The 26,998-nt window shown below is 31.4% G+C and overlaps 1 protein-coding gene across 5 annotated transcripts; it reads left to right on the top strand.

Annotated features, from left to right (window-relative positions):
• Window positions 1–364: 364 nt before the first annotated feature.
• On the top strand, window positions 365–26,998 carry LOC148604739 (armadillo repeat-containing protein 3-like). 5 transcript variants are annotated; one of them, XM_088551055.1, is made up of 24 exons: window positions 365–483; window positions 1,752–1,801; window positions 2,671–2,788; window positions 3,969–4,094; window positions 4,928–4,999; window positions 6,322–6,497; window positions 7,068–7,194; window positions 8,180–8,319; window positions 12,185–12,332; window positions 14,506–14,619; window positions 14,901–15,053; window positions 15,648–15,756; window positions 16,722–16,898; window positions 17,412–17,484; window positions 18,248–18,384; window positions 19,235–19,359; window positions 19,618–19,756; window positions 20,412–20,519; window positions 21,089–21,106; window positions 22,824–22,835; window positions 24,365–24,574; window positions 25,248–25,410; window positions 26,019–26,114; window positions 26,594–26,998. In XM_088551055.1, the coding sequence occupies exons 2-24, from the start codon at window positions 1,754–1,756 to the stop codon at window positions 26,702–26,704; spliced, it is 2,700 nt and encodes an 899-aa protein (XP_088407181.1). In that variant the 5' UTR covers window positions 365–483; window positions 1,752–1,753; the 3' UTR covers window positions 26,705–26,998. The 5 variants fall into 5 exon arrangements, with proteins under 5 accessions (XP_088407181.1, XP_088407184.1, XP_088407183.1 ...); XM_088551058.1 differs by lacking the exon at window positions 21,089–21,106; XM_088551057.1 differs by lacking the exons at window positions 21,089–21,106; window positions 22,824–22,835 and adding an exon at window positions 22,048–22,062.

The following is a 26,998-nucleotide window of genomic DNA, read 5'->3' as shown; positions in this document are numbered from 1 at the left end:
ATCGACTACCCCAACATTAGCACAAAAGGGTCTATTAAATATCCTCATTAATTATCTCTACTTTATACACTCACATTATGTTTATTTTGCTTATATGCCCCTAAGGAGCCCTGAATCATAAAGGGATAAAGGGACGAAAAGTTAATGGGACGACCATATGCCATAACAGGGCCCTTACAATATAATCTAACAACGCGAGTTGATATGTTTAAATAATGTTCTCTATATCGAAAAAACAAAATCCTCTCTTTTCTAAAGGTGCAGGTTACAATATGTGTGTTGTCAGTCATTGTTCGTGATACAATCAAGAAGAAGCCCTTTCCCGCCATCTGTCATACAGGTTCTTGTGTGTTCTACGTCACGATTTACACAAAATTTTAGACGTCCTTAGCAACAACACAAGCTTGATTAGATGGCGGTCGAAAATCGGTCTTAGAAAAGTTTACAATTGCATTACTCAGGCGGCATTTGTTTAGAAACTAGGTTTGTGACTTTTCATATCTCCCATCAATAGTAATTCCGTATTCAATCGTCAATTTTTCTGTAATGAATGACGAGGAATAGGTTTAGCGTGGGTAAAGCACTGACATGACTGAGTATTTCGATTGTTTCTTTACCCCAGGCTTTAGCATTTCATATATTAATATTTATTTCAAAATCATAGCATGGCAAGAAACAGGGAGCTAAATAATAATCACTTCGATTGACATTTTTGATTGATGTTCTTAATCGTAGACATACTTGCAATGCATACATGTAACTTAATGTCTTTAGTTTAGACCTTTGAAACACATGAGCCATGACAGTGCATGAATTCTGACTTGTTATTTTGACCTAAATGTACCCAGATTTGTCTCTGAATAACCTTTTGATGTCAGAGTAGCAATTTAATTTTACATTGTGGAAGGAGAATTCAGTATGAAAACAGTTAAGAAAAATGCATTGATTTGGGCCAATACAAATACTAGCATTCAAAATTGTTGATACATCCATGGCTTAAGTTGGGACACATTTTTAATATATTTAATTGATATAAAAAAGAGGTCGATAGATTAAGAGTATTTGGTATCATAAATTGAGATCTATAATAATCTCTGAATTAGTGAATAACAAAATTTGACAAGTCTCTGACTGATTTTAGGAGGCTATGAATAATTTTTTTGAATGATGTTTTTAATTGATAGTTTCGATCATAGACATAGCTTACATACATGTATGATCTTCTACAGCGCATAATGGCCGATGTTGGGACACATTTGGATGTGTTCAGGTCTGGCTTGCATTCTCGAGAAAGATCTCGAATTTCATCAAGAGATGGTTCGAGATCTAATTTGCTATCAAGAGGATCAGGTATCTGGGCCCAGGTCTAGGAACTGCATTTTCTAATGCTTAGAGATGGTGTAGGGGTAATTTTTGTCATTGTTAGTGTATATAAAATTAATTATTTTTATCCAATGCCAATTTCACTTTTTGGGATTTGGTAGATGTAGGTTTAGGAGGATTCAGTTAAACAATACATACAAAAAATTTGTAGATATCTTCATCTGGTAGTTATAGATTTCGGTATTTTACATTTTAAAAATTTTTAGAGTGGCTAATTAATGTCTTATTTTATTTCAAATTAAAAGAAACCAGCTATACTCAAATTCTTACAATAAAGTGCAGTCCTGTGCTGTCTAATCTAATGTAACATGACAAGATATGTGATTTTTGTCATTTTGAATAATTTTATATCTATATGTATTTTGCAGACATGGGCAAGAAAGTAAAGAAGGACGAAAAACCCCCTCCAGATGATGTTGTAAGTAAATGTCATGTGGCATTTTCGTATGCAACGGTCTTTTGACACATATACATTATACGTTTTTTTAACACCATTCCATCCATCCATTTATGGATTAATGCCACTAATCACTAATGCTGTATACTGTCTTATTATATTGTAAATCTGGTTGTAATGCACTGTCTTTTTTATTCTCTATTTTGGGTTTAGAGGGGTAAATGAATTTCTCATACCTAGTCAATGGCCCTACAGTATGTACATGTATGCTCAAGTACAGTGATGAGTACACTAGCTAGTGAAAATCTGTGTTATTTCTTTTTTTTTTTTTTTTTTTTTAGAAGTTATAGTTTTTAGCTTGGACCAATGAAATTACAGTAACTGTCCCCGCCTAAATACCCCAGTAAATGAAGGTGTCTTCTTTCATGTATTATTTAGATAAATACTGTGAAAGCAAAATGTACTTTAGTTCGTGATACTGATTTTCGTGTATTAGGGAAGAAATACAAGTTCATGGATTCTAGAATTCATGGTTATGAGGTTCTCTGTTTCGTTAGGAACAAAATTTCATGGTTTGGTCTACCCACGAAAACCACAAAAATTGGTATCCCATGGACAATTGTACTACCACAGTATTGAAATATTTAAAGACTTTGTTTGTAAAATGATGCTGTGGATTATGCAAAATAATAGCAGTACTGGGACACAATTTACGTATATACATGTATTCAACTTTCTCCTAGCAAAACTGAATTTCAACTTGCATTTAGCAAGTATTTCTCCCTGACTTTGATCACTGTAATTAGTTGATTACTACACAATGTTCAATGAAATGCAAACTGAAAGATCAACTCACTCAATACCTGAAAGTAATCTTATTTCAATTGTAGTTTGATCCATTGTCGGTTGAGAGCAGACAAGCTGGGACTGTTGTGTTGATGCTGAGCAGTCCTGAAGAAGATGTACAGTCAAAGGCTTGTGAAGCTATTTATAGATATGTTGACAAATGTAATTATAAATAATATTCTTGTATGTGAATTCAGTGTAAAGTAAAATAATCTGAAGCTGAGGTACAATATTCTATTTAACTGTATTCTTAGAGTAAATGCGAAATTCAAAAAATTTTGCAGGACGTTCGGTCCTGTGGACAAGAAAAATCCATCTGACCGAACAAGTTTTTACAAGACTGAATATTTTCCAAATATTTCGTAGCAGGTAAAACTTATGTATTTCTTCACCTTTAACAACTTGAAACGGAAAAAAAGTACATTTGGTCCAAAAATCAAAAAAAAAAATTTTCACCAGCCCTACCATGATTTTATTGGACATGTCTGTTGTTCCGGCAGAATTTTGTTTTCACTGTTCTTAGGGTGTTTTTGTAATATTGGATTCTTTTCAGTTGAACAACTAATTCCTGTTGAATTATTGATCAGTTTAAATGTGGTTTACACCATTTGTTACTAATGACATACCAAAATAGAATAAGTCAAAAGCAGTTGGTTTTTTTTTTTAACAAGTTTGTTACAAGGTTTGTTAAAATATGGAGGGACTAGGCTAGTATTACAGGTTATGAAAGTAGCCTTTGAATTGATTGAAAATTAAAATATGCAATTCAGAAATCAAGGAAAATAATAAAGAATTATTCACAGTATCTAAAAAAGTGGTCATCTATCCTATCACGCCCCTTTCGGCCATCATCCCTTTTTCATTGCCTTAAAATGTATATAAGTGTGAAGTTCGGTTGTAGGCTGTGCCTTATTCATATTCTTTTTTTTATTGAAAAGGTGTTTTATTACCAGAAATGAAAATTGATATAAAAAAATGCATTATTCATTGGAGGAGTGGTCTAGCTGCTGTAAATTGTATTGCAATCAAATGAAAATCTAGACTTTCTCTAGCGATTTATGAACAAGTGTAAGTTGTCCCAAAGTTGGTCATGCAAAGAATTGATTGGTAAAAAATTAAAAACAATCCTTACAGTTTAATTTCTGATCGATTGCAGTCAAAATTTAATTTTGTTCCTTCATCAAAGCCAAGATTTAGTTTGGAATTATTTGATTGTTGATCAACCAATATTAATAACATCACAATACCAAGTAAGCCTGTGGTAAATAATCTTGTTCTGAAGGGATAACCAATCAAAAGGCTTATAACAAATCAAATTAAATTAAAAAAAACTTAATTCTAGGTGATGAGAACAAGAAACAGCTATTAGATCTTGGTGCTGTAGATGCCTTACTTCCCCTTATGTCCAGTGAAGATAGGATTGTCAGAAGGAATTCGTGTATGGCTCTCAGTGTTATGACTGCCCATCGTAAGTATTATCCAATAAACCTGTGGGTAGGGCTTTCAGAAATTTTAAAAGACTTCAAACATCTTAAAGTAGTGGCTTTATTAAAATTAGCATCTATAGAGTTATAAGTCACATATTTTTTTTCTCTCATGATGAGAGAAACTTTCTTACAACTCAGCCTTGTGGTTTAAAATAATTCAATTCCCTAGAGATGGAATTAAAAAGTCTTCTGTGGAAATGGTATACATATTTATAAACTAATGTATTGTGTGTAATCATGGTAGTGGGAGAAACAGATTCTACTTTAATTTTTTTATGAAATCTGTAATACTTCTACACTACTTAGAGTTAATATTAGGATTGTAATTTTCTTGGGTGTAAAATACTAGTTTTTCTCCTTAATTACTAAAATTATGTGTACTCCCACTTTGCTGGGGAGGCAAATTGTTTTTGCCCTGTCTGTCTGTCACACTTTTGTAACAGACAGGTCTGATTTTCTTCTGCTTGAAAGCGGAATTCCACTTTCTCAAATCCACTATTTACTGTTATGGTTCTTTTTTTTTACCTTATTTTTACCGGTACTTCCAATTTCAACAATTTCACTTTTTTTGGTTGATTCTGTAAAACCACACTTATTGTAAGTTGAACTCCTAAAAAATACTGCACTAATTTTCATGAAACATTGTAGGTAGTTAGTATGTTATATGTAATTGTATATGTTACCAGAAATTCATCATCCACTTAGTCATTTGGGAGTTTTACACCTTTAGTTTAAACTTTGGAACAGGGAGATAGATATGTTTTTGTAGGCAAAAGAAAATTAATTCATCATTAATTTTGTTTTTACTTTATAGCTGAAGTAAGAAAAGTCTTAAGAAAGAAAGAAGAGTCGATTCCAGCTTTTATAACATTACTGGCTCCAGAAGGTTTGTTTATTTACTATTCCATGTTTTAACTTTAATGATTTATTGTTTTGTATTTGTGATGTAATCTTAGGCTACATATTTTTTTTACTGTTTTTTTTTATCCAAAACTAAATTAAAACAAAAGATATATGACATATTAAGTGTATTTCTTGCAGCATCACTGGTCATAAGTTTTACAAACAAATATTACCAATAAACCTTTCTTAATGGTCATTCTCTCAGACAGCTCATATTAAAAGTTCTTTGATAAAAACTGAATTTATTGCCACAGCTGTTGATGGAAGAATTTTGGCAATATTCTCCAGTTTATTCATATTATAATGACTGGATTCTTCTCTGGAATTCAGTTAGAGATCTTAATACTTGATGCATAAATTCATTTTGTCAGTTTTAAAATTCCTGAATGTACATGTAACTTACTAGAAAAAACTGTATTCACATTAACGAAACATACTCTTGCCGGACAATTACAAGACCTGTAGAATATAAATAGCTAAATTTGTGTTATATATATTTTTGCCTTGTAATTAAGTAGCACTCTTTATAAAATAAGACAGGATGTGATTCATGCATATCAGAAACCCACCAATTCACTTTTATTTCTCACTCAGAAACAGTTACAGACCACATAACCAGTCTTCCTCACTCTTAGTTTGTCAATCAGTTGTTGCACATTCGAAATAAAAAAAAATACTTAGATTGTGGATGAAATTGGCTCTTTACAAGAGTTGTCCTTCTTGATTGGGTTTGATTTAGTTGATTTAAGTGGAAGAATAATATATTGTTTTCTCAAACATACAGATCTGAATATGATAAGGACTATTGTTAAGTGAAACTTTAGTATATATAGTCCAAAAATGCATCGTTTGTTAAGTCGTTTTTTTTCTACACTTTGAATCACCTCTACAATAGGCTGTGTCTGATTTTATATGGACTGTTACTTATGGAAAAGAAGAGATGGTATTTTTGAAATTGAGGCTTATCAATGTGAAACCACAATGAAAATTTACTAATCTGACTTCACATTACAATTTTATATCAGTTCATTATTTTTTGCTGAAATCATGTCTGTTTGTTCAAAAATATCCAACTTGAAAAAAATTAAATTTCAAAGTAGCAGGGATGAATCAAGCAAATGTTAAAAGGGAAGGCTTTTATTTTTGCTCAGAATTAACACAAAATTAATACAAATTTTCCAACAAAACGGGGGACCAACCCCAGGATCCACCACTGAATGGGCACCAATGTCTTTACATTAACGTGTTTTACAGTTCCCAAATATATCATTGGACTATTGATTTATATCTTGCCTTTTTTTCCAGAGGATACAGTTGTGCATGAGTTCAGTGCCCTTGGTTTGTCACAGTTGGCCATAGAGTTTACCAGTAAGGCAGTTATCTTTGAGAGTAATGGTATTGAACCACTGGTGAAGTGTCTCAGTTCTACAGATCCTGATGTACAGAAGAATTCTATAGAAACTTTGGCTCAATTGTTACTGGTAATGGAACGTGCTTATGTATATTTTTCTTTACATACCTTGAACTATTCTTAACAAAATACTAAGCACTTGCAATGACATTTAATGTACCAGTATTAAGGAGGTAGACCTAGGGTAAGGGACACAACTCTTAAAAATCATTGGAATGTTTGTATTCAGCATTTTACATCAATCTTATGTAAGCATCTTATTACCTTGGATTAATTTTATTCTGCTTCAAATGAAAACTTGAGAGGCTTTGGTGAAATGGAATATGATGCAAACATATCACTGATTTCATGAGTTATGTCCCTTACCCCAGGTCTACCTCCTTACGCAAACATTTAAACTAGTTTCTTGTCCCATTGTTTATTCTTACTACATGTAGATAAATAGGGAAATATTTTTGCCATCTCTTTAGAAACAAACTTGTAGAAGAATTATAACAGTTTAGTTACCTTTGTATAGAATGTTAAAAAAATTGCCATTTCAATGTTTAAATGAAATACCCGCTTAACTCTGGAGTTAGATGATACCTTGCAATTACCTTTATATTCATTTTTGTTTGAAAAATTTTTTTTATCTTCATAGGACTATAAAACAAGAGCAGCCCTGAAGGATGCTGATGGTTTAGCGCCAATGTTAGAGTTACTGAAGTCAGACTTTGCCATTATACAGAAACTTACACTGTTAGCATTAGACAGAGCATCACAAGATGGTAAGGCTAAAAAAGGAGTGTAAAATATGTTGCATAGCATGGTTTCTGTGTTATTATTGAATCAGTTTACCTTCAGAGTTCCAATCAAAATATTTTCAATTATAATAAGTAACTTAAGCTATCTTGATATCTTTGTTTAGAAGTTTACAAAAGATTGGGAAAGTGATTTTTAGCAAGATACGGTGCAAGTTACATAACTTAGTAATGCATAATTCATTAGTTTTGACGGCTCCTGAACTAATTGCGGTAATTTTACTACCGACGACTGCACAAGAATAAAACTAAGGCAGCTGGTTTCATCCCAAAATATTTTCTAATTATTGAAGCATTCAAAAAATTGTTTTTTTTTTCTATTTTTTTACATCTTTACATACTAAATTTCTCCCCTTCATTTGATTTTGTTATGTAACATCATTGTTTTTTTTTTGTTTTTTGTTTTGTTTTTTTATGAGCTTGCCAAGAAGTACTTCAATACACTCTGTGATCTGTTTTAAAATGTGTGTTTTTTGGTGTATCTTGCTTGATTGAAGTTTTTTTTTATTTGTTTACATTTTGTCTAAGAGTGATGATTGTAACATAAGTGTAGAAATGGTTTTTAGGTTTTTCATTGATTTGGTTTAAAAAAAAAACTTGGGTTTTTTTTTTGCCATTGAAAATATTTGCATTGTAAGTTAAGAGATATGTAAAATGTAAAAAATATTGAAACTTCAGTCTAGGAATAAAAATAAAGTGGTGATTTGAATGACAAAACATACAAAATGTAACGATGGAAATTTCCAAAAAATTAGAGTTTGCCTGAATGCACAAAAACATGGATAATTTTCCAGATAATCTTATTAATAACATTTAACAAATAAAAAAAAGTTATCTAAATGGAAATTTGTGTTTTTAACCTCATAATGTCCTCAAATAAATTGCAATTGTTTTGAACTGTAATAATTGAACAATTCAGATTCCCTTGATGGCATATTTTGTTTCATTTCAGCTGACAATAGAGGAGCTCTAAGAGACTTGGAAGCCATGACAAAGTTGGTGGACTTTGTAGCTCATCCTGAGTGGAATGATCTCCATGTAATGGCTGTAATGGTTTTGTCTAACTTGCTCGAGGACCAAGAAAGTTTGGAGGTCTGTTGTCATGGACTCCTTTAAGTAGTATTGTAATCACGTTCTTAGCCCACAGGACCAATTCATGTTGTACATTATTATTATTATTATAATTATAGTTTTATGTATATATCGCCTTTGTAACCTTGTAAAGACATCCCGCTGACTATGAAGTAACGTCATCCAATATAACATTTGGAATAGGAGATATCCAATAACCATACCAAATTTTGCAGAAATGGTACACAAATGTGATTAACTTTCTTTTTTGATCAGTGACCCTCACTTTTTAAAGAGTTTATACCATCAGCTAATGAATACCTTTTATACGGCAAGTTTGAAAAATATCTTAACATGAGAAGTATTTCAGATTACTGTGAATATGGTTCAAAAGTTAGTTTTTCTTTTGATGGGAATCAAAAAAAAGGTTATTTTTGGGGGGATTAAACTTTTGTTTTTAGTGTTTTAAGAATGAAGTAAAGGAAATTTCCAATCTACTGGTGTAAAGCATGTGTCATTCGTTTAAAATATTGACAAGATCAGAAATTGAATTTTGAAAATGACAAAAACTTCAGATTTTACAAAATTTTGAACTGCTATATGTTCATTAAAAGCACAATGACCTATATTTTTAGAAGCTTCTTTCGAAGTCTTTATACTTGGGGACATTTCAGTAAAATTTCACGAAATTCCTACTGTCAGAACTGGTTAGTGGGATTTGTCTTTAAATGTTTTTTTTTTTTTTTTTTAAATATGTCAAAGAATCAAGTAATCATCCTTGAATATCTTAGAAATTGTGTTGATGTTTGTTTGTTTTTGTTTTTTGAAGATCTTGCCCCAGGGCCACAAAACTTGAAAACTAACTGTTTGTGACTTTGATTAGAGCTACCATGGAAGTTAAGAATATTCTCGGACTTAAGTATTTTTTAACTTTTGTGATGCCAGGGCATGCAGTCCTTTCCACAAAAAAGTGTAAAATTAGTCGGAAGTTTTGACCTCATAATAGATCAAAGTATTATTGTGTCATAACTGAGGATTAGTTTTACACTTACAATTTTTTTGTGAAAAGGACTGCATATTCTTATCATTATTAACCTTGCTACTAGTGTATGGATTGGACGTAAAATTTCTAATTTCATGCCTTTCAAGAGATATGATACAAAAGCTAACAAAAAGATAACTCCAGAAATTCCTGCAATCCTAGATGTAATTTTAAGTTCCTGCAGCCCTTTCCATAAAAAAATGTATGTGTAAAATCAGTTGTAAGTTATTACGTCACAATACTTTGAACTTTTATGAGGTCATACAGGTAATATATGCAGTACTCAGGCATGCTTTGAGTTAAAGGCAATATATGCAGTACTCAGGCATGCTTTAAGTTAAAGGCAATATATGCAGTACTCAGGCATGCTTTGAGTTACAGGCAAAATATGCACTTCTCAGGCATGCTGAGTTAAAGGCAATATATACAGTACTCAGGTATGCTTTGAGTTACAGGCAAAATGTGAAGTAGTCAGGTATTCTTTGAGTTAAAGGCAATATATGCAATACTCAGACATGTTTTGAGTTACAGGCAAAGTATGCAGTACTCAAACATGCTATGGGTTACACTTTAACAAGGAAAAACTGCTGATAGAAAATGTTTTCCTCTTTATCAATTGATTGATTTGTAGCAACCAATTAACTTTGCCCCATTTAAAAAGATATGATTTTTATCATTGCATAAGATAATTTGACAGGAAGATGAATTGCTCTGTTAGGGGTGGTGTCTGCTTGAACTGTCTTATCTCGTCTTGTTTTGAAATATTGTTGACATTTCAAGTCTATTTTAAACCTTTAGTCTAGGTTGATATGATAGAGTAACTAGTCGTTACATAATCTAAACATAAAACCTTGGATAGAAATACCTATAGTAAAGTTATTATAACATTGAGTAAAATTTTGTTCATAACTGCACTTTTACATTTTAGAGGAATGTACACTTATATTTGATTATATGTGGTAACAAACTAGCAAGACAGGCTTTTATTGTGAAATTCAATTTTCTTGAGTTTAAGACTTGCCTTTTGGAAGAATGGGGTAGGGGTTACAGTCCATGGAAATATAACTGAATTTGTTGTTAAGGCCAAAAAAATAATGCTGTTTCTCCAATCTCCCCTCTAGAACTTTGTAAGGTAGGTAGGTGGAGATTTAAAAAAATTATTGAAATGAAATAAGTGTGACACCAAACTCAGAATACAATAAAAACCAAATCTACAAAGATTAAATGTCCATGGCCAAGAGCACACACACATATGTGTTTACAATTGATTCCAATTTATATATAAACAACCAGTATTTCTAACTCTTTGTTTTTCCATCTAGGATAGAAAAAGAATATCTTTGGCTTTATGTTTTTTTTCTGTAATACAGTAGTGAGTAGGCAGGCTTTTTAATTATTTTATTTTCAAAATCTCAAAATAAAAACTTTTGAGAAGGAGGTCTCAAGGAGGGTTTATAGGGTGACCAGAAACATAACATTTTTTTAGGCTTAAGAAGAATAGCTTTGTATACAATCTTCAAATGATGCATGCATTCTTTGTTTAAACTTTGACTGATACTTGCAAACAAATGAAAGCATTATAGAACTTTGTTTTAAGTATTCCAAAATCAAGTGAAGATGATCTAACAGAAATTTTTTCAAAGAATTTAGATATAGTTACCGGTAATTTGTTAACTTGAGTAACGAATAAATAAGGTTTTGCACATAAACTATTTCAAACACTTTGTTTGTACATGACATTGAAGCACTCAAGAGCACTTATAGTATTTGTTAGTTTAAGTTGAGTCATAAAAAGGTTACAATTTACAACAGCAATCAAGATAGAGTGGGGAAATATTGACACGGTGATAAAACTTTGGTGTCTCTAGGATTCTGGGAGACTGCACTATCAGAATTGGGCTGTACAAGGACAAATGTACAAATATTTTGTTTGATTTGTGGCCGATATATAGTCCCTTTATCAAGTTGTCTGGTCTGAGTGGTCATAGATTAAAGAGATCATTTGGTTTCAACAGCAATGTATCTCAGTTTAAAAACTTAACACTTTTATATGTAATCCAAGTGACTTAATGATAAAAGAATCGCTTGTTTAGATTGCTGTTTTATGAAAGGGTGGAACTGACAGTGCATCAACTTGATACAACCTAAATAACCTCTGGAAGACTGGGTGCATCTTCTCCATGAATGATTTAAGACTCTATTTAATTCTCACTTTTATGAGAAGTGGTCTTCACTTTAAAGGTTCTTGGGTCTTCTTTTACAATCACTTTGTCTGTTTGTAATGTCTTTTAGAGTGTCATCGGTCTGGTGGGTATTATTGAGGCCAGAAATTGGATTACACTGGGAGATTTTCGTAGTATTCATAATACATGCAATTAAAAACTGATAAGCATGTATGTTCATTCATTTTAGATATTAAATATAGACTCTCCTTCAGTCTCGAGGGGATTACAAATTTCTCCACTCAAGATAGTTAAATTTTCAATTTCAACCCACGAGCATCAGCAAGTGGATTAAATCTGAAATTAAACTTTCGAGAGTGAATAAATCTAAGAGTATTGGAGAAGAATCTGTTTCTCCATGAAATCTGTAGAAAACTCAGAAATATTAAATGATGGGAAAACTCTTGCAGAAATTTAATCACCGTCCAGTGGTTAAAAAGTCACATGTATTTTTAAGTACTTGCTTAGAATGGGAGAATAATGCTTAAGTATTCAAATCAGCATTTATCTTCAACTGTGAATGTGTTCTGTCCCGTGCTTTCTTATACTTGAACATAGCTTTAATTTAGTATTTAAGTTTTAAACAATACATCATTGTCTAACTAATTCACTTTTTTCACAGCTTGTTAAAGAGACTGGTACATTGAAAAGATTGGTAGCTCTCATTACAGATCAGCCACCTCCAGAGGAGGAACCCAAAGGTGGAGGGGGTAAAGGTGGTAAAGGGGAGAAAGCTGGATCCAGGGCAGCCAAAAAAAGTGCTAAAGATGGTAAGATTGTGCTTAAATGTGCTTTGTACAGTCAATGTACTTATCTGTTTCACAAATTGTCCCATGCAGTATAAGTGCACTGAAAATTGTCTTTGTACATATGTATTGTCTCTGTGATGATGAAATGAACAAATAGTGTACATGTATGTATGTGCATGGTGTGCATGAATTTTGTATCCTATTTATGTTATCAACATATCAACACATTCATGTTGTTGGCTTATGAAGCATTATTTGTTGCATCCATTCAACACAGTTAAGGCATGCTACAATTTGTATGTAATATTTAAGATTATTTTGCATGTATGGACATTGTTCAAAGTCCAAATTAGAACATGCATTCACAACATAGATGCTGTTTTTGATGAGATTGTAAAATGTGAAGGGTTAGTGACAGGACAATTTGAATTTTAAGAAATCCATAGATAAGGTTTTAGATTCAAGCATTCTTTCAAAAAAAGCATTGCATATAATTTCTGTTTGGCTCTATATCAAGACCAGCTCCAACATTGTAAGTCAAGGTCCACCAGCAAAAATTATTGAAGATGAGAAAAACAATGCAATTAGATTTATCAGTGAATAATATCTATTGACATCTAGATAGAACAAAGAATTAATATGCAATGAGTCTATGAAAGTCATTGTATATTCTTTGGTGTAAGGGAGATAACTCTATGACTAAACCTGAATTTTGATATTTTTTTTATATTTAGTCTTATTGATTGTATTTCCAATCTAGGTAAAAAAGGTAAAACAAGGGTATCATAGTTTGTATATGCAGGAAATAAGCACCAAGCTTGTATTCTATATATCGCATACAGCCTTAATCACACGTAGAATTATTCTTTTTTTTTTTCAGTCTGTATTGTACAATATAAATCCAGTGTTATATTACATAGAATAATTTTATGTTTATAAAAAAAATCTCTTTTTTCTAGATGTTTTTATTATATAATGTGTCAAGTTTCTTGTTAGATGTGTGTGAAATACACAAATATTTTCCTCAATTTTAAATTTGATAGCTTATAGAAAAAATATATATGTAGCCATTACAATCAAAGTCTCCAGTCAAGTTTTTTTGCATTTAATGACTTTGCATTCATTTAATATTGTATTGATATATTTTATTAAGATATATCTTTCATTTTCATGTAATAAGTTTCTTTTTTTATTAAACGTTTTACTTCATTACATTTCTATTTATTTTTTATCAATCTTATAGAACCAGTAACTTGCATGCCCCCTTTTCTATTACCATCTTAAAAGCTTTAGAGAAGCTTTTTTATGATATTTTTTTCATTGTTTTTACTTTTTTTATTGCACATTTATTTTATACTTTTAAAGTGCACAGTCTTTTCCCTTCTTATACTCTTATTTTATCATACTTTATGATACATGTATATTTTATATATGGAGATGGAAGTATATACATAGTTTTAATTTAAAATACAATTTGCTAAAGAAAAGAACTAAATTTATGAAGTAGACTGTTTTTAATTTATTTTATAGAATAGTGCTTTCTCCCAAAGAATAATGCTTTGATAAATTATATTATACATGTAGAACAAAATGCTTGTCTAACAAATATGAAGGTTAAAATAATTAATCCCCTTTAATAAAAAATATGGCCCATGACCAAATGCAGACCACAAATATTCATTAATTTTAGGAACACACCACTGTATTGATGGTGATACTTGGCTTAAGTGGAAATTCTGATCTGATGTGCATGGTTGTGATTTTGTTCTGTTGCACTGCATTTGTTAAGAACTGTTGCACCCTTCTTCATCAAGATGAATGTATTCTTTGCTTCATAAGTCATGGCTTGTTCCCACTTTAGAATTTTCCAATGAGCTTGACTTTATCAGCAACATCATTTGTTTAGCCTTCAAAAAATATGTGCATTAAATCATACATTGTAGTTGAACAAAAAAACTGAATTGATTTATTGTTAATTTTATGAAATCTCTTTTTGAATGTGTCATATTTTGGGTTGTTTCTTCACCTCATTTTAAATCAGAACTTGCATACTATTGTAATATGTTAAAGTATTAGTAGGCTCAGTTACACACCCAATTAAGGCATTTTTTGTCAATGATTTCTTTCTTTCTTCTGTGCTGTAAGACAGTGTGCATCAAGTTTTTTTTAAATTTAAACTATTTATGTAATATAGGGAAGAAATCGTCAGAAGAGAAGGAGGAAGCACCACCAGGGGAGGCAATTATTCCCACACTCCCCGATGTCAAAATGTGTGCTGCTAAAGCAATAGCAAGATCTGCTAGGAGTGGTAAGTTGAAAATATATATATAATTCTACGGTTTGCTTCCAAATGCTTGTTTACCCAGAAAAAAAATCTCATTGATCACTCCGAAATTTTATACCATTTCCATGTCTCAAAAAATTAACTAAAACTTGTCCAAGGACTTTGTTTTGATAATTGTAACTATAAGCCAACAAATTTCCTATTTGTATCTGTTGAATTTGTTTTGAAGTTTTAAAGCTAAGCTCATTTGAAAAAAAAAAACCAAATATCTTATTATAAATATCTTGATTATTTATTATTTGCAGCTGAGAATAGAAAGATTTTACATGAACAAGAAGCAGAGAAGATGCTGATCCATCTTTTGGCCCATGAATCTGCTGAGGTCCAGGCCGCTGCAGCCCAGGCCCTGGGGACTATGTCAGAAAATCTCCTGAGTAAAGATTCCATCAGAGAGTGGGGTATGTCCATAACTTCATGCCTCAAAATGATCTATTGAAATAAGTTTATGGTATTTTTTACTCTTTTGATCAGGTTACACTTGTGGTTGCTTAAATAGCATTTGGATTTAAAACATATATTTTTCCTTCGGTAAATGAACAAAAATATTTTACATATATATATATGTGTTGTATTCTAGTTTCTATTCCCCATCATCACAGGGATATTGCTTGCCTTAATTTACCTCGGAAGTAAGGCTGTTCCCCTAATGAAAGTTTCCCAATTTGTCAAAAAATAATCCCAGACAAGATAAACTATTTCCCAATTGGTTGAAGGGTAAGAAATGACGCTTGGTGTAAAATTGCACTGATTCAATTATTGTGAGTTCTCTTTTTTTTTTTACATTCTCTTTAAAACTAATCATTTTTTAGCTATAATTTAAATTTTGTATGGAAATTTCCCAATGTAAGAAAATGACACATACTTTCTCAATAAAGAAAGAATGAGGTAGTTATGAAAAAAGCCAACAATATCACTGAGTTGTGGTGAAGTTATGATAATCATGACTGCTCATCTGTTATCCATTTGTCTTTCACTATATATATATGTTACAGAGGGTGTACAGCCATTAGTTAAGTTACTAAACTCTGACAGTGGTGATGTAAAGGAAGCTGCCTCCCTAGCTTTGGCCAACCTCACAGCTAACAACAGTACTAACTGTCAGTAAGTAGTTTGGTAATAGAAATCGCTGAATATAGTGATGTCATTACTTACCATCATCTTTACACTTACGACTTTTTGTGAAATCGATGCCAGAATACTGACCCACATAAGCTAATATAAATAACAATACTGATTTTGATTTAAAGAAATATTCATATGGTGCTTTAAAAAGACATTATGTTCTAGCTTTAGATTTACTTTGAAGCTCTGATGGAAGAAGATATATATAGGTTCTCCTTCAGTCTTGAGAGGGGATTATAAGATTTCTCCATTTAAGCTTCAGCGAGAGGGTTAAATCTAAAATTTATCTATTGAGAGTGAAGAAATCTTGTAATCCCTGAGAGCGTTGGAGGAGGATCTGTTTCTCCTATGAAATTTGTAGAAAATTTGGAAAAGTAAAATGGTGGGAAAACTGTCACAGAAATTTAATCACCACTCTGTGGTTAGAAAGTCACATTTTTAATCACTGACTTTTAATGGGAGAAAATTTGCTTTAATTCATTTGGAAAAAAGAACTGTTACTTTAAGACAGAACATTTCTGAAGTTGTCTGTAATGGTGCATGGAAATTCAAATATTGATACCAATGTTCAGATCAGCCCAAGTAAAAACAACCTTGATGCCTATAACGCTTGAGGGTTGTCTTTCATGTTTTATTGGTGATTTCAAATGTTTCAATTTTTTAACTTTTAGGCAAAATATTTTCATCATAATGCAACAGTACACTCTCACAAACATGATCTGATTATATTGAAAATTTAAGGCCGTACTCTGACAGTGATGTGAGTGAAAAAAAGAACATTATTTTTGAAGATCTTTACAGCAAGTAATAACCAGAATACATCTCCCTGTTACAGACTTGTTTCCTTGCTGATAGTACTTGCTGTTTAAACCTTCCATAATAGTGTTTTTCTGTATATAATACCAAATTTACAAATAAACTATTTTGTCCCTTCCTTTCCTCAGTGAAATCAGTAACTTTAATGGAATAGATGCCCTGATCAACACACTTAGTGATGCCCGAGAGGAAGCTGTGGCCAACGCTGCTTGTTGTCTTACCAACATGGCCACTGAAGAGTCGCTGAGAACTGATGCTCAGAATAAAAATACTGTAGTCAAACTGATAGATCCCCTCAAGTCAAAGTAAGTATATAAACACTTCTTGTAAAGGTACAATAAGCCTTTATAAGGACAGTGGATGTGAAGAATGATTAACTGTAGGAGAATGATTGTATATGGGTAGCAATGGTTGTGATTTTATTGTTCAGTCCTAATATAAATTCAAATGTTTATTCCCCATTTAAACCTTTAGATTTTACTGAAAGTCATGAACTGAAAACCTTACAAAATAACAGAATTTTTGGAAACATTAAAAATTGATACCAAGGAATAAAAGAACCTTTGACCTTTGCATTAAGTGAACAGTTTTGTCGTAGGTGAAACTACGATTATTTATTAGTTTAGATTATTTAGTTATTTACTCTCAACACAGACATAAAAATTTTCATAATATATTTTGATTTCTTCCCTTAAAATAAAACAAACATTATTTTCATTGATGTTTGAGTTGGTTGGCTGCTTATAGCCGTCTGAATTTTTCAGTTGGAGGGATAACACTATCTCATTAGATTAGGTTTGCTTTATTTTAATTTACAGAAATACCAATGTCCAGTCTAAGTGTTCACTGTGTGTAGCTGCCTATGTATGTGATGCTGATTCCAGAACTGAGGTTGGTTGTGTCATTCATATACTTAGATGTAAATTGTCATGAAATATTTAAATTCGAGATTTCCTCAAATCCTTCCTCAATTCAAATTTCAACAAATCAGATTGATTGGTACTGAAGATTTGAGGAAAAACTCAAGGATTTAAGGTAATTCTCAATTTGAGATTTCTTAATGAATCCCAGGCCCACTTATTAAAAGAAGTTACAATGAACTTTTTTTTTAGTTTTACTACAGTAATGGATTCTAATTAGCTTCTAAGAATGAGTCCAAAGTAAGTTGAGATTTAATTCTTAGTTTCCACCCAGTGAAAATTACGCATCTTATCTGTACAGTTGTAAATGATGAAAAGGGGCTGAGTGCAATTAACTGCAGTCCGTTTCACAATAAAATGTGGCAAGTGTAAAATCTGTCGTAAGTTTAGACATTACAATACCTTCTCTAATTGTTCTATTATAACTTATAATCAATATTATCCTTATAAAGCAGTGTTTTTTTTTTTTTTCAAATTGACAACTGACGTTTTAGGAAATACCTTGGAAAGGTTTAGGATTAGCACCTCTCGCAGAATTAGAAATAGTAGCTTGCCCGCCAGCCCGAGACTGGCTATTTTTTGGCAGGGCTGGCTATTTATAGCAAAAGTTTATATAGCCATATAGTAAATATATTGAAAAATTGTATTCAGGACTGGCTAGAATTTGAGTGAGTTTCCTACTCTGACCTCTTGTAGCTTCCTGATTTTATATATTTTTGCTTTTATATTTATAGTTTAGAAATGCTGGTGGATTAGACTACCTGATAGCCCTGTTGTATTCTGGTAATGATGAGGTCCGTAGGAATTCATCATGGGCTGTTGCAGTCTGTGCCGTTGATGAACAGACAGCAGCAGAAGTCTGTAGACTGGGGTGGGTATTGTTCTTACAGTCGTAAACCAGATATTCCATAAATATAGCCGTTTCAGATTTTTATTTTTTAAGTATTTCAGTGATGCATCTCGTCATTTCCAAAATTGCAAAATTAATTCCCCTTGATAGTGTGACAACTACAAAAAATTTATTTGGTTATATTTGTGTAAAAATGATGGTTAAGATATATTTTTGCACAATTTATTATCAAATTACTTTACAATATGTCTCCCTATGGCAAGCCAAAGTGGACAAAAATCAGTATTTTGAAATATTAGAAAATGAATTTTTAATATTACAAGTTGATTTCTAATATTAAAAAATCTTTTCTAATATTAAAAAAATGATTTTGTAATATTAGAAATTCATTTTCTAATATTACAAATTCCTGATTTAGTAATAATATAAAATATCACACATTTTGTAATATTACAAATTGAATTTGTAATATTAGAAAATGAATTTGTTATATTAGAAAATGAATTTTGTAATATTAGAAAATCAGTCACATTTTTTAATATTACAAATGATTTACTAATATTAAAAAATCATAACTGAATATGACAAATCCATTTTCTGATATTAGAAAATCAATTTCTTGTATTAAAAAAGTGTTTTGTGATATTGAATTTGTAATATTAGAAAATGAATTTGTAATATTAAAAAATCATTTTTTAATATTAGGAAATGCTCATTTTGTCCACTTATGCTTGCCATGTCTCCCCTTTTAATGTGTTTAAAGCTTAAAAAAAAAATAAACAAACTTACTTAAAAAATACATTTATCTTTCTGAGTCCAAATTTATAGCATATATGATTTGTCATGTATTATTTATTTTTTCCAATTATAGCGGAATGTCCATTTTACAAGAGATCCAGGTATCAGGAACCAGAAGAAATCCATTTGCTGATGTGGCTCTGCAGAACTTACTAAACAGCAACCTGTCCGCTAAATATTCACTCAGTGGTATATTAAGTGAGTAAAAAATACCAGAAAGTTGCAAAAGCTGACTTTATTTTAGTTGAATATATAAGTTAATATATTTATCGTGTAGACTCCCCTCGTCTACCTACCACAGAAACAAAAGTATAAAGAGAGAATGGAAAATTATAACAAGCAAAATCTAAGCAGGATCATGTATTTCTTGAACACATAAGGATGTGTGCATATATTGTGTTTAAATTATATTGATATATTCATATAAATATTTATTAAAAAATAACTTTTTCTCAGCATCTACCAACTTGATCCAAGATGGTTTCTATGATGCTGGACAGATGAGACCAGGAAGTAAATTTCTATCTCTTGAGGACTATTGTAAACAGGAGCTACACGATAAACGGCCAGTTCTCCTTGTTAATGCTAAACCAGAGTAAGTCATTTTGTGTGTAAGAAACCAATTCCTCACTTTTGTGATAAAGCTGTTTTTACCTTTACCCATGTGAGATATCCTTAATATGACCCATGATTGAAATGTCATAAACTTTCTATGATACCTTATAAATACAAAAGAACAAAGCAAGCATGGCATTATGGATGACACACTTATCATAAAACTGATTTTAAAAAGAGAGAAAAAAATCAAACACTGGCAGAAAATGCATGATTAGAAAATCTCAGACATCATATGCTTAGATGTCAACATTCCCTAACACAGTAGAGTATTGTTAAAGAAATTAAGATCTTAACCTTTGGTGTCTGAGATGTCTCTGTCTTGCACTCTCAGCTGTGCAAAATTCTTAATATGCATCTCAGAAAGGTTATTTACAAGATTTTTGTATGGGAAAAAACTTTACCTTACACAATCTCTACCTTAACTGTTTTACACTGCATCAACAATGTTTTCAAGATTTATAGCAGTATGATTTGATGCTAATTTTATTGAATCAGCAAAATTTTAGTAGCTACAAGATTACGAGCTAATCAGAATTTGAAATGCACACAGTAATTTCTGATATTTCAGCATTCTGTTTTGTCCAGTATCTTCAAATGTTTGACTTCAAGTTGATCTCTCTTCATATATTTAGATCAGTGATAAAAGAATCTCAATCAGTCGCTGAAATAGAAATGAACAAAGACAGTTCTAAGACCAGTGTTTCTGGAAAGTCATCTCGGACAGGAAGAGAAGGAAAAGCGTATGTATCTATGACTACCTATGACTATCTATACCAATAAAAAACACTCCTTCCTTTGGTTCCAGGTCTTCCATTAGGAAATACTTGCATGAAAGGTTTGGTTCAATTTCATTCTTAGAAATGTTCATCTCTAGTTAAAGGATTTGTAGTTGATTTCACCATAACTCATATAAAGTGTAGAATTAATTGTAAGTTATGATTTCGTGATAGAGAAAAAGTATTGTGATGTGATTACTGACGACAAATTTTACACTGCAAATGTTTATAGTAACCACAGATTAAAAATTTGAACTAATATTGCTAATCAAATATGCCTGGCAATCAAAGGATGAATGTTACTTAAGGTCAGATGAATTAATTGTCAATGGTAGAAAGTCATGATCACAGTAGAGCTCTTTAAGATTACTAAGGAAAACATCTATATATTATGTATAAACAGAATGCACAACAAATGATAGAGTAGAAAGCTTTCACAATGATATATCTAAAGAAGCTGAATTATTTTACATGCACACTCGTATGTAAATTTTTTTACTGAATACAATATACATATATATATATGTATGCAGGAGTATGATGAGTTTCAGGTAAACTTAGTTGTATTTCATTAATTTTCTAATGAAATTTATTTAATTTTGAACTTTTTGAGTTTCCTAAGTTGAAAATTTTGGAATTCAAAATTTTAGTATTAATCAAAAAGTTACAATTCCCTTTATATTGTTGAAAAACATTGTGGACATTGTGGCAGTTGGAAAATGTTCTTCAACCATATACACAGGCAAAATTACTTCATATGATTTTCACACGAATTTCACATGAGTTTTGCCTGAATTGAGGAAATAAAATTTGTCACAGAAATCATATGAACTTCAAATGAATTGAGTCTTCACATGAATTTTGTGTGAACTATTTACACGAAGTTAAAAGTTAATTTTCTGTGAAAATCATATTGATTTCTTGAGAAAATTAGGTAAAGCTTCAGTCACAATGAATTTCATGTGAACAAGATTTGCCTGTGTAGTCTACACCTTTCTATGTTCTGGTGATATTATTATTATTTTGTTTCAACCACCAATCTTTATGTTTTTAGCAATAAAATATCCATATTTATGCAGAATTTGTTTTTTAATTCTTTAGTTTATAAAGTTTGTGTTCAAATTCAAATTTATTTTCCTTTAAAATTACTTGCAATTATTTTGTGTTCACATGTTAAATTGTTAATTATTTGATTAGAAGACAAATAACTGGGTAAAACATCTATGTCTAAGGTGCAGGGTAGAAATTCATTTTTTTGGGGAAAATATTAATTTCAAATAGTAGTTTTAGAAAATAGAATGACAAGACTTGCGTGAATTATCATAACACGGCAGAATTTTGTTAATTAAAGTTGTTGGGTATTTTTAATTTAGACGCAAAGGATCTGGTGAAAGGTACCAAGAGAAAAAATTAACATTTAGATGTCGAAAATAACAGTTTTTTTTTTCATAGAATAAATGTACACTTTTAACTATCACCTTTTTATCCTCAGACTAATAATGACAAGGTATAGCTTTTGAACGGATCAAATCTTTTGCTTGGCATATTATTTTTTGCATGCCTGTGCTTTTTTGAAATCATCACTGGAAATCAACACATAAATAAAACTGGTCTTACATTACCAAACTGGTTGATTTGATAAAATTAAGAAACATTCCAAAATCTTGAAGTTTTTGCTAATGCAAGTTATGTTTTAGAAATTTCCCTATTTGAGGCCATTTTAAAGTTTTGATATTCAAGGGTCAGATTTAAAAGACAATGTTTAATGGGGTTTTGTTGTCCCTGCTCCTTTAACTTGTCAATACCATAGAAAGCCTCCAATTGTAGTAAAGATGAAAATTTCATTTTACAGTTCCATTTTTCATTAGAAATGTTTTGATTTCTACTTAAATACTTTCTTTACAGTGAAGATGGCTGAGCATTTTGGAAAAAGAAACATTCTCAATTTTTCTTTTATGTCCTTCATTTGAATGATTGACATCACAAATTTCCACTTCATCTGATTTTCATGAATATCATATTATAGTTTATATTATGCTGATTGTCATGTACTAGGGTGTATCTAACTCTCCTTTAATTCTGAGTTACTCTCCCTTCGTTTTGCATTTATCTCCCTTAGATAGTTTAGAATTTCCACAGATTCCTTCCCTAGAGCATAGCACTAGTTTCAATGTATGTAAACACTAATTTTACACTTTACTATTGCTTTTTTCACATATCTTTAGATTGTTCTTTTCACTAACTTTAGAGTTATTTCCCTTTTTACAGTCCATCACCACCGTAAGTATCTGCTTTATTGTTGTATTCTCACACAACTGTTGAAGTATATGCATGGTACAATGGTTCCTTTGTGTATTTGCAATGCACATATACCATGTAAAATACAACTAGAAATTTATAAGTATATCAACCCATGTCCTTTATAAACGGTGACTGCATGTACCAATCTATGCTGAGAGCTTACTTATAACATGGAGCAACATTAAAAAAATGAAATATTCAGGTGCTGTAAGTTCTACTGCTGTCAGTTCATATATTTAAAATTAGCATTGTACATGTTCGATCATATTTTTTTGTTGAACTTGAGAACCTTAATTAGGAAAAATTTGAAATTTAGCTTTGACATGACGTGTTGTACTGTGTGTGCTTATTGCATCAGCTTTAAGCACCCTCTGCCTATTGATTCATCATTAACATGTACGGCTAGTCATTTGTGTCTTATTGATTCATTTGGTCCAGTTCTGACATTTTTTCTTATACCCTTTTCAAGCAGCTGTAGTGTAAAAGGTCTACTCCAGCTTTATTTCCAATATGATGCTTTTTGATCTTTTGTTTAAAAAAAAGGAACAAAGTACAATGCGAAAATCATCCTGTCTTGAGTCAGCTGCTTGTTCTGTTTTTTCCTCGCTTTTTTTTTCACAATTTCATTTCCCCTACCCTATAGCTGCCATTAAAAGTATCATGAAAATATGTATTAGTAGTGTAAGGATCTGGTTTCATAACTGAGTTTGACCTCAAATCCTTGTTTAAAATAGATCAATCAGATGAATTTACTTCAAAGAATTTGAAGAAAAACTTTGGATTTGAGGGCAATCTCAATATGGGATGGGCCCTGTAACCTCTCATTTGTATATCAAATCTTTGGTGCTCTTTGCAAGCTTCAGGAGGTGATTGGTTGCACTTAAACTCACAAACTATACAGAGTACCTATATGTGTCAGTCCTGATACAAATATTGCTACCTACTAATTGCCATTTCTACTACACAAATGATGGTGTTAGACAAGCTCTCTTTCCAATTTTGAGTGAACATGTTTAATTCAGTTATAGTTGTGTGGGAATATTGTTTAATTTTATTGAATTTTAAGCTTTTTAAAGGTAACAGTAATTGCCTTTGCCAGTGAAACTGTTTTTATGTTTGTTGTTAATGTTTTGTATGTGTTGTTGCAGTGATGTTGTGTTGTTAAATGGTGTTTGGTGACTTTAAACTCTTACACACAAAATTGTACAGTTATTGTGATTAAAAGTTTTTCTAATTCTTATACTAATTTATTATTTCAATTTTTTCTTAATGCAACTGACTTCAAATATTCACATTAGTATTTAGTAAAAGGTAAAAGTCCTACTTTTGAGGGGGGGGGCTTCTTCTGATAGGATTTCTGTTTTCATCAAACCCTGTGGCTGAAGTATTTGGGGTATTTTTCAAACCTGATTTGAGAAAAATCTTTCCAAATATGTACAATTCTTCTTGCATGTTTCAAAAAATGCAGTGGGAATATATTTTGACATGATTTGCATATCTACTTTCAGAAAATCGAAAGCACAGAAAGAAAAGGAAGAAAAACAGAGGGAAGAGCAATTACAAGCACAATTACAGAAAGAAGCTGAGAACCAAAACAGTCAAGATAACAAACCATTTGAGATGCCATGTGACTCTAACCTCTGTAAATATCTCGAGGAGGTAACAGAGAAGATACAACCTCTACTGACATCCAGGGAACAAGTCATTGCTTTGGCACAGTGAGTTGATAGGCTATTGGTAAATTGGGGGTGGGGTAGTTCTTTGGTGACTTGAATTAAAAAAAAGTTACTATAAGCAGAACCTACTTTGTAAGTGGTATGTATTTTTTTCAAATGCCAAATAAGGAAATTGATAAATAAACTCTCTACTAATGATGTTGAAATCATGATTGTTAACATGTAACATGTTGTTAATCAGAAAATATTATGTAATTAAGTAAAGGTATTCGAAACCAAGTTTACTTTTATATTATAGAGACCGCTCCTTTACAATATACTGTCCATGATAAGATAATGGGTTCATTGCTCATGTGATTTTAGACTTTGCCAACGAGGGATGAAACTAGGTGTATTCAAATAAAATTTGACATAGCTGATAATGCACCACTATGTTGTTATATTGTCGATGTTACCAATAATGGGAATATACAAGACTTTGTATAAAACATGCTTGTGTCTGCATTAAAAATATAAACAATCATTTCCTAAATGAATGTGTCACTTCCATCAGCATTATTTTGGGTCATTTGTGGTTCAGAGCTTCTAAATATATTTGACATTGCCAATCTCTCCATAAAAAGGGGGAAAGGGGATAGATGTTTTATTAAAATTTGGCTCTTATTTTCCTATCCAAAAACATTTTGATGATTTTGTCCATTGTGTTTATTACCAGATATGTGAGTGACCATATGGGTGGCCAGATAGATAAATCTGAGTTAGCCAACTTCAGCTGGGAGCTGCCAATCAGTCAGGTTAGATATGAACTGAAGTCAAATGTTGTGCCCATTGGCAAAGTCAAAGCTGGAATCCATATCCATAGAGCATTACTGTTCAAGGTAGGAATTTATTTGATTGGAAAAAAAAATGGATTGCCTTTGAACACATATATGCATGCTTAGTAATAACATACCAGCCTATCTCTGTATCAAGATGTTTTTGTCAAAATGCCTGTCTTGCATTTTAGGCAATATTTATCATATCAATAGTCTACTTCAATTTTATTTTTTATTTATTGATTTTTTTCTTTAAAATGAAGAACATTTGTTACTTTTAAGTTCTCATAGTGAAACATTTCTAGGCTTAAGTTGGCACCATATGAAAAAAACTTTGCTATATACTTTGCTATAGGAATTAACATTTTCAAGATGAGTGCCTATATTTTGTGCTGAGTTTTTTTTTAGAATTACTTCTCATTCCCTAAATATCTCTACATACTCAAAAGTAATATATTTCTGAATCAAATGACTGAAAAATGCTAGATATCTGAAGGACTAAAAACGTAATATATTCAGGGCCAGTTTTTTGGGACACCTTGTGAATTCTGTCATGATCAAATTAATTTTCATTTGTTAGGTTATAGGATTTACCATTATTGTCTAATGCACTGTTTAAAGACATTTAGCTCTGTTAGTTTGTATAGCAATCTTTTTTTTTCCATTCACAGGTTTTAGCAGACAGGATAGCAGTAGGTTGTACCCTGAACAGAGGAGAATATAATCTGGCCTGGAATGAAGTCATGTTACCTGATTGTGATGATACAGTATGTCCATATTTTGTTAATTTATTACTTTCATTTTACAGTTTTGTATCTTCTCCTGTCTAGTGCTATTTGCCACTGATTGATGGGGTAAAGCAAACAAATTTAGGCCTCTATTGTTTGTTATCATGTTTTTTGTAATGAGTTGCATTTTTACCTTTGAAATGTGGCTCCTTTTTACTTGTTTAATTATTTATATGTACGGTTAACTAAGCCATGTCACAACTTATATTTATTTTAATTTCATATTAGTTTCCTAATTTGTCCTGCAAATGCAAATTAAAGTTAATAAAATATGAAACATTTCTATATAAGCATTACCCATGACACATTATCTATTGAATTAGGAATATTTCATTAAAGTTCAGGTACCTGTATACTTTTCTAGATCATCAATGTCAGTGGATCCATAGTTTACTATCTAAAATTTCCATTGTGATTGGTAAAATGATACTAATTGCATTGAATTGTGTCTTTTTTAGCCTGGATCTCCAAAGTTCCCACCTAGGACTTTTGTGGTTGACTTAGTCCACAGCCCTGGCAGACTGTTGAGAGCTGATTCACCTGAGGCTGCCCAGTACCAACAATTGTAGGGTGGTGTGCAAATTCTGGACCAATCAAGCTGTGATATCTAATCATGTGACAATATTGTTAAAAAAGTAGTCATATGCATGTAGACTACTAAACTTGGACCATTCTGGATGGGAAAATAAAACTTATGCATTTCCAAGTAATAAGCAATATGGAAGTTTTTTTAATGGCGTTTCATTTCTAATGACACTTATGTTTGATGAATTCCGTCCATGTCTTTACTTTATTTACTTTATAGGACAGATGTGATATGAAATTTGTTATATCTTTTATTTCTTTATAAATAATTTTACTAA

Source organism: Perna viridis, chromosome 10 (assembly GCF_037379345.1).
Source record: "Perna viridis isolate PV_CMFRI_1.1 ecotype Kerala chromosome 10, ASM3737934v1, whole genome shotgun sequence".
Lineage (NCBI taxonomy): Eukaryota > Metazoa > Mollusca > Bivalvia > Mytilida > Mytilidae > Perna > Perna viridis.
Note: the sequence above shows the minus strand (reverse complement) of the source record. Positions and strands in the feature narration are given on the sequence as shown.

Excerpts from the sequence above, each read along its gene's own strand:
- LOC148604739 (XM_088551055.1), top strand. The coding sequence starts at position 1,754 with ATGGGCAAGAAAGTAAAGAAGGACGAAAAACCCCCTCCAGATGATGTT. Across the intron at positions 6,498-7,067 it reads CTTTGGCTCAATTGTTACTG|GACTATAAAACAAGAGCAGC; the intron begins GTAATGGAACGT and ends TTATCTTCATAG. Across the intron at positions 19,757-20,411 it reads CTTGTTAATGCTAAACCAGA|ATCAGTGATAAAAGAATCTC; the intron begins GTAAGTCATTTT and ends TCATATATTTAG.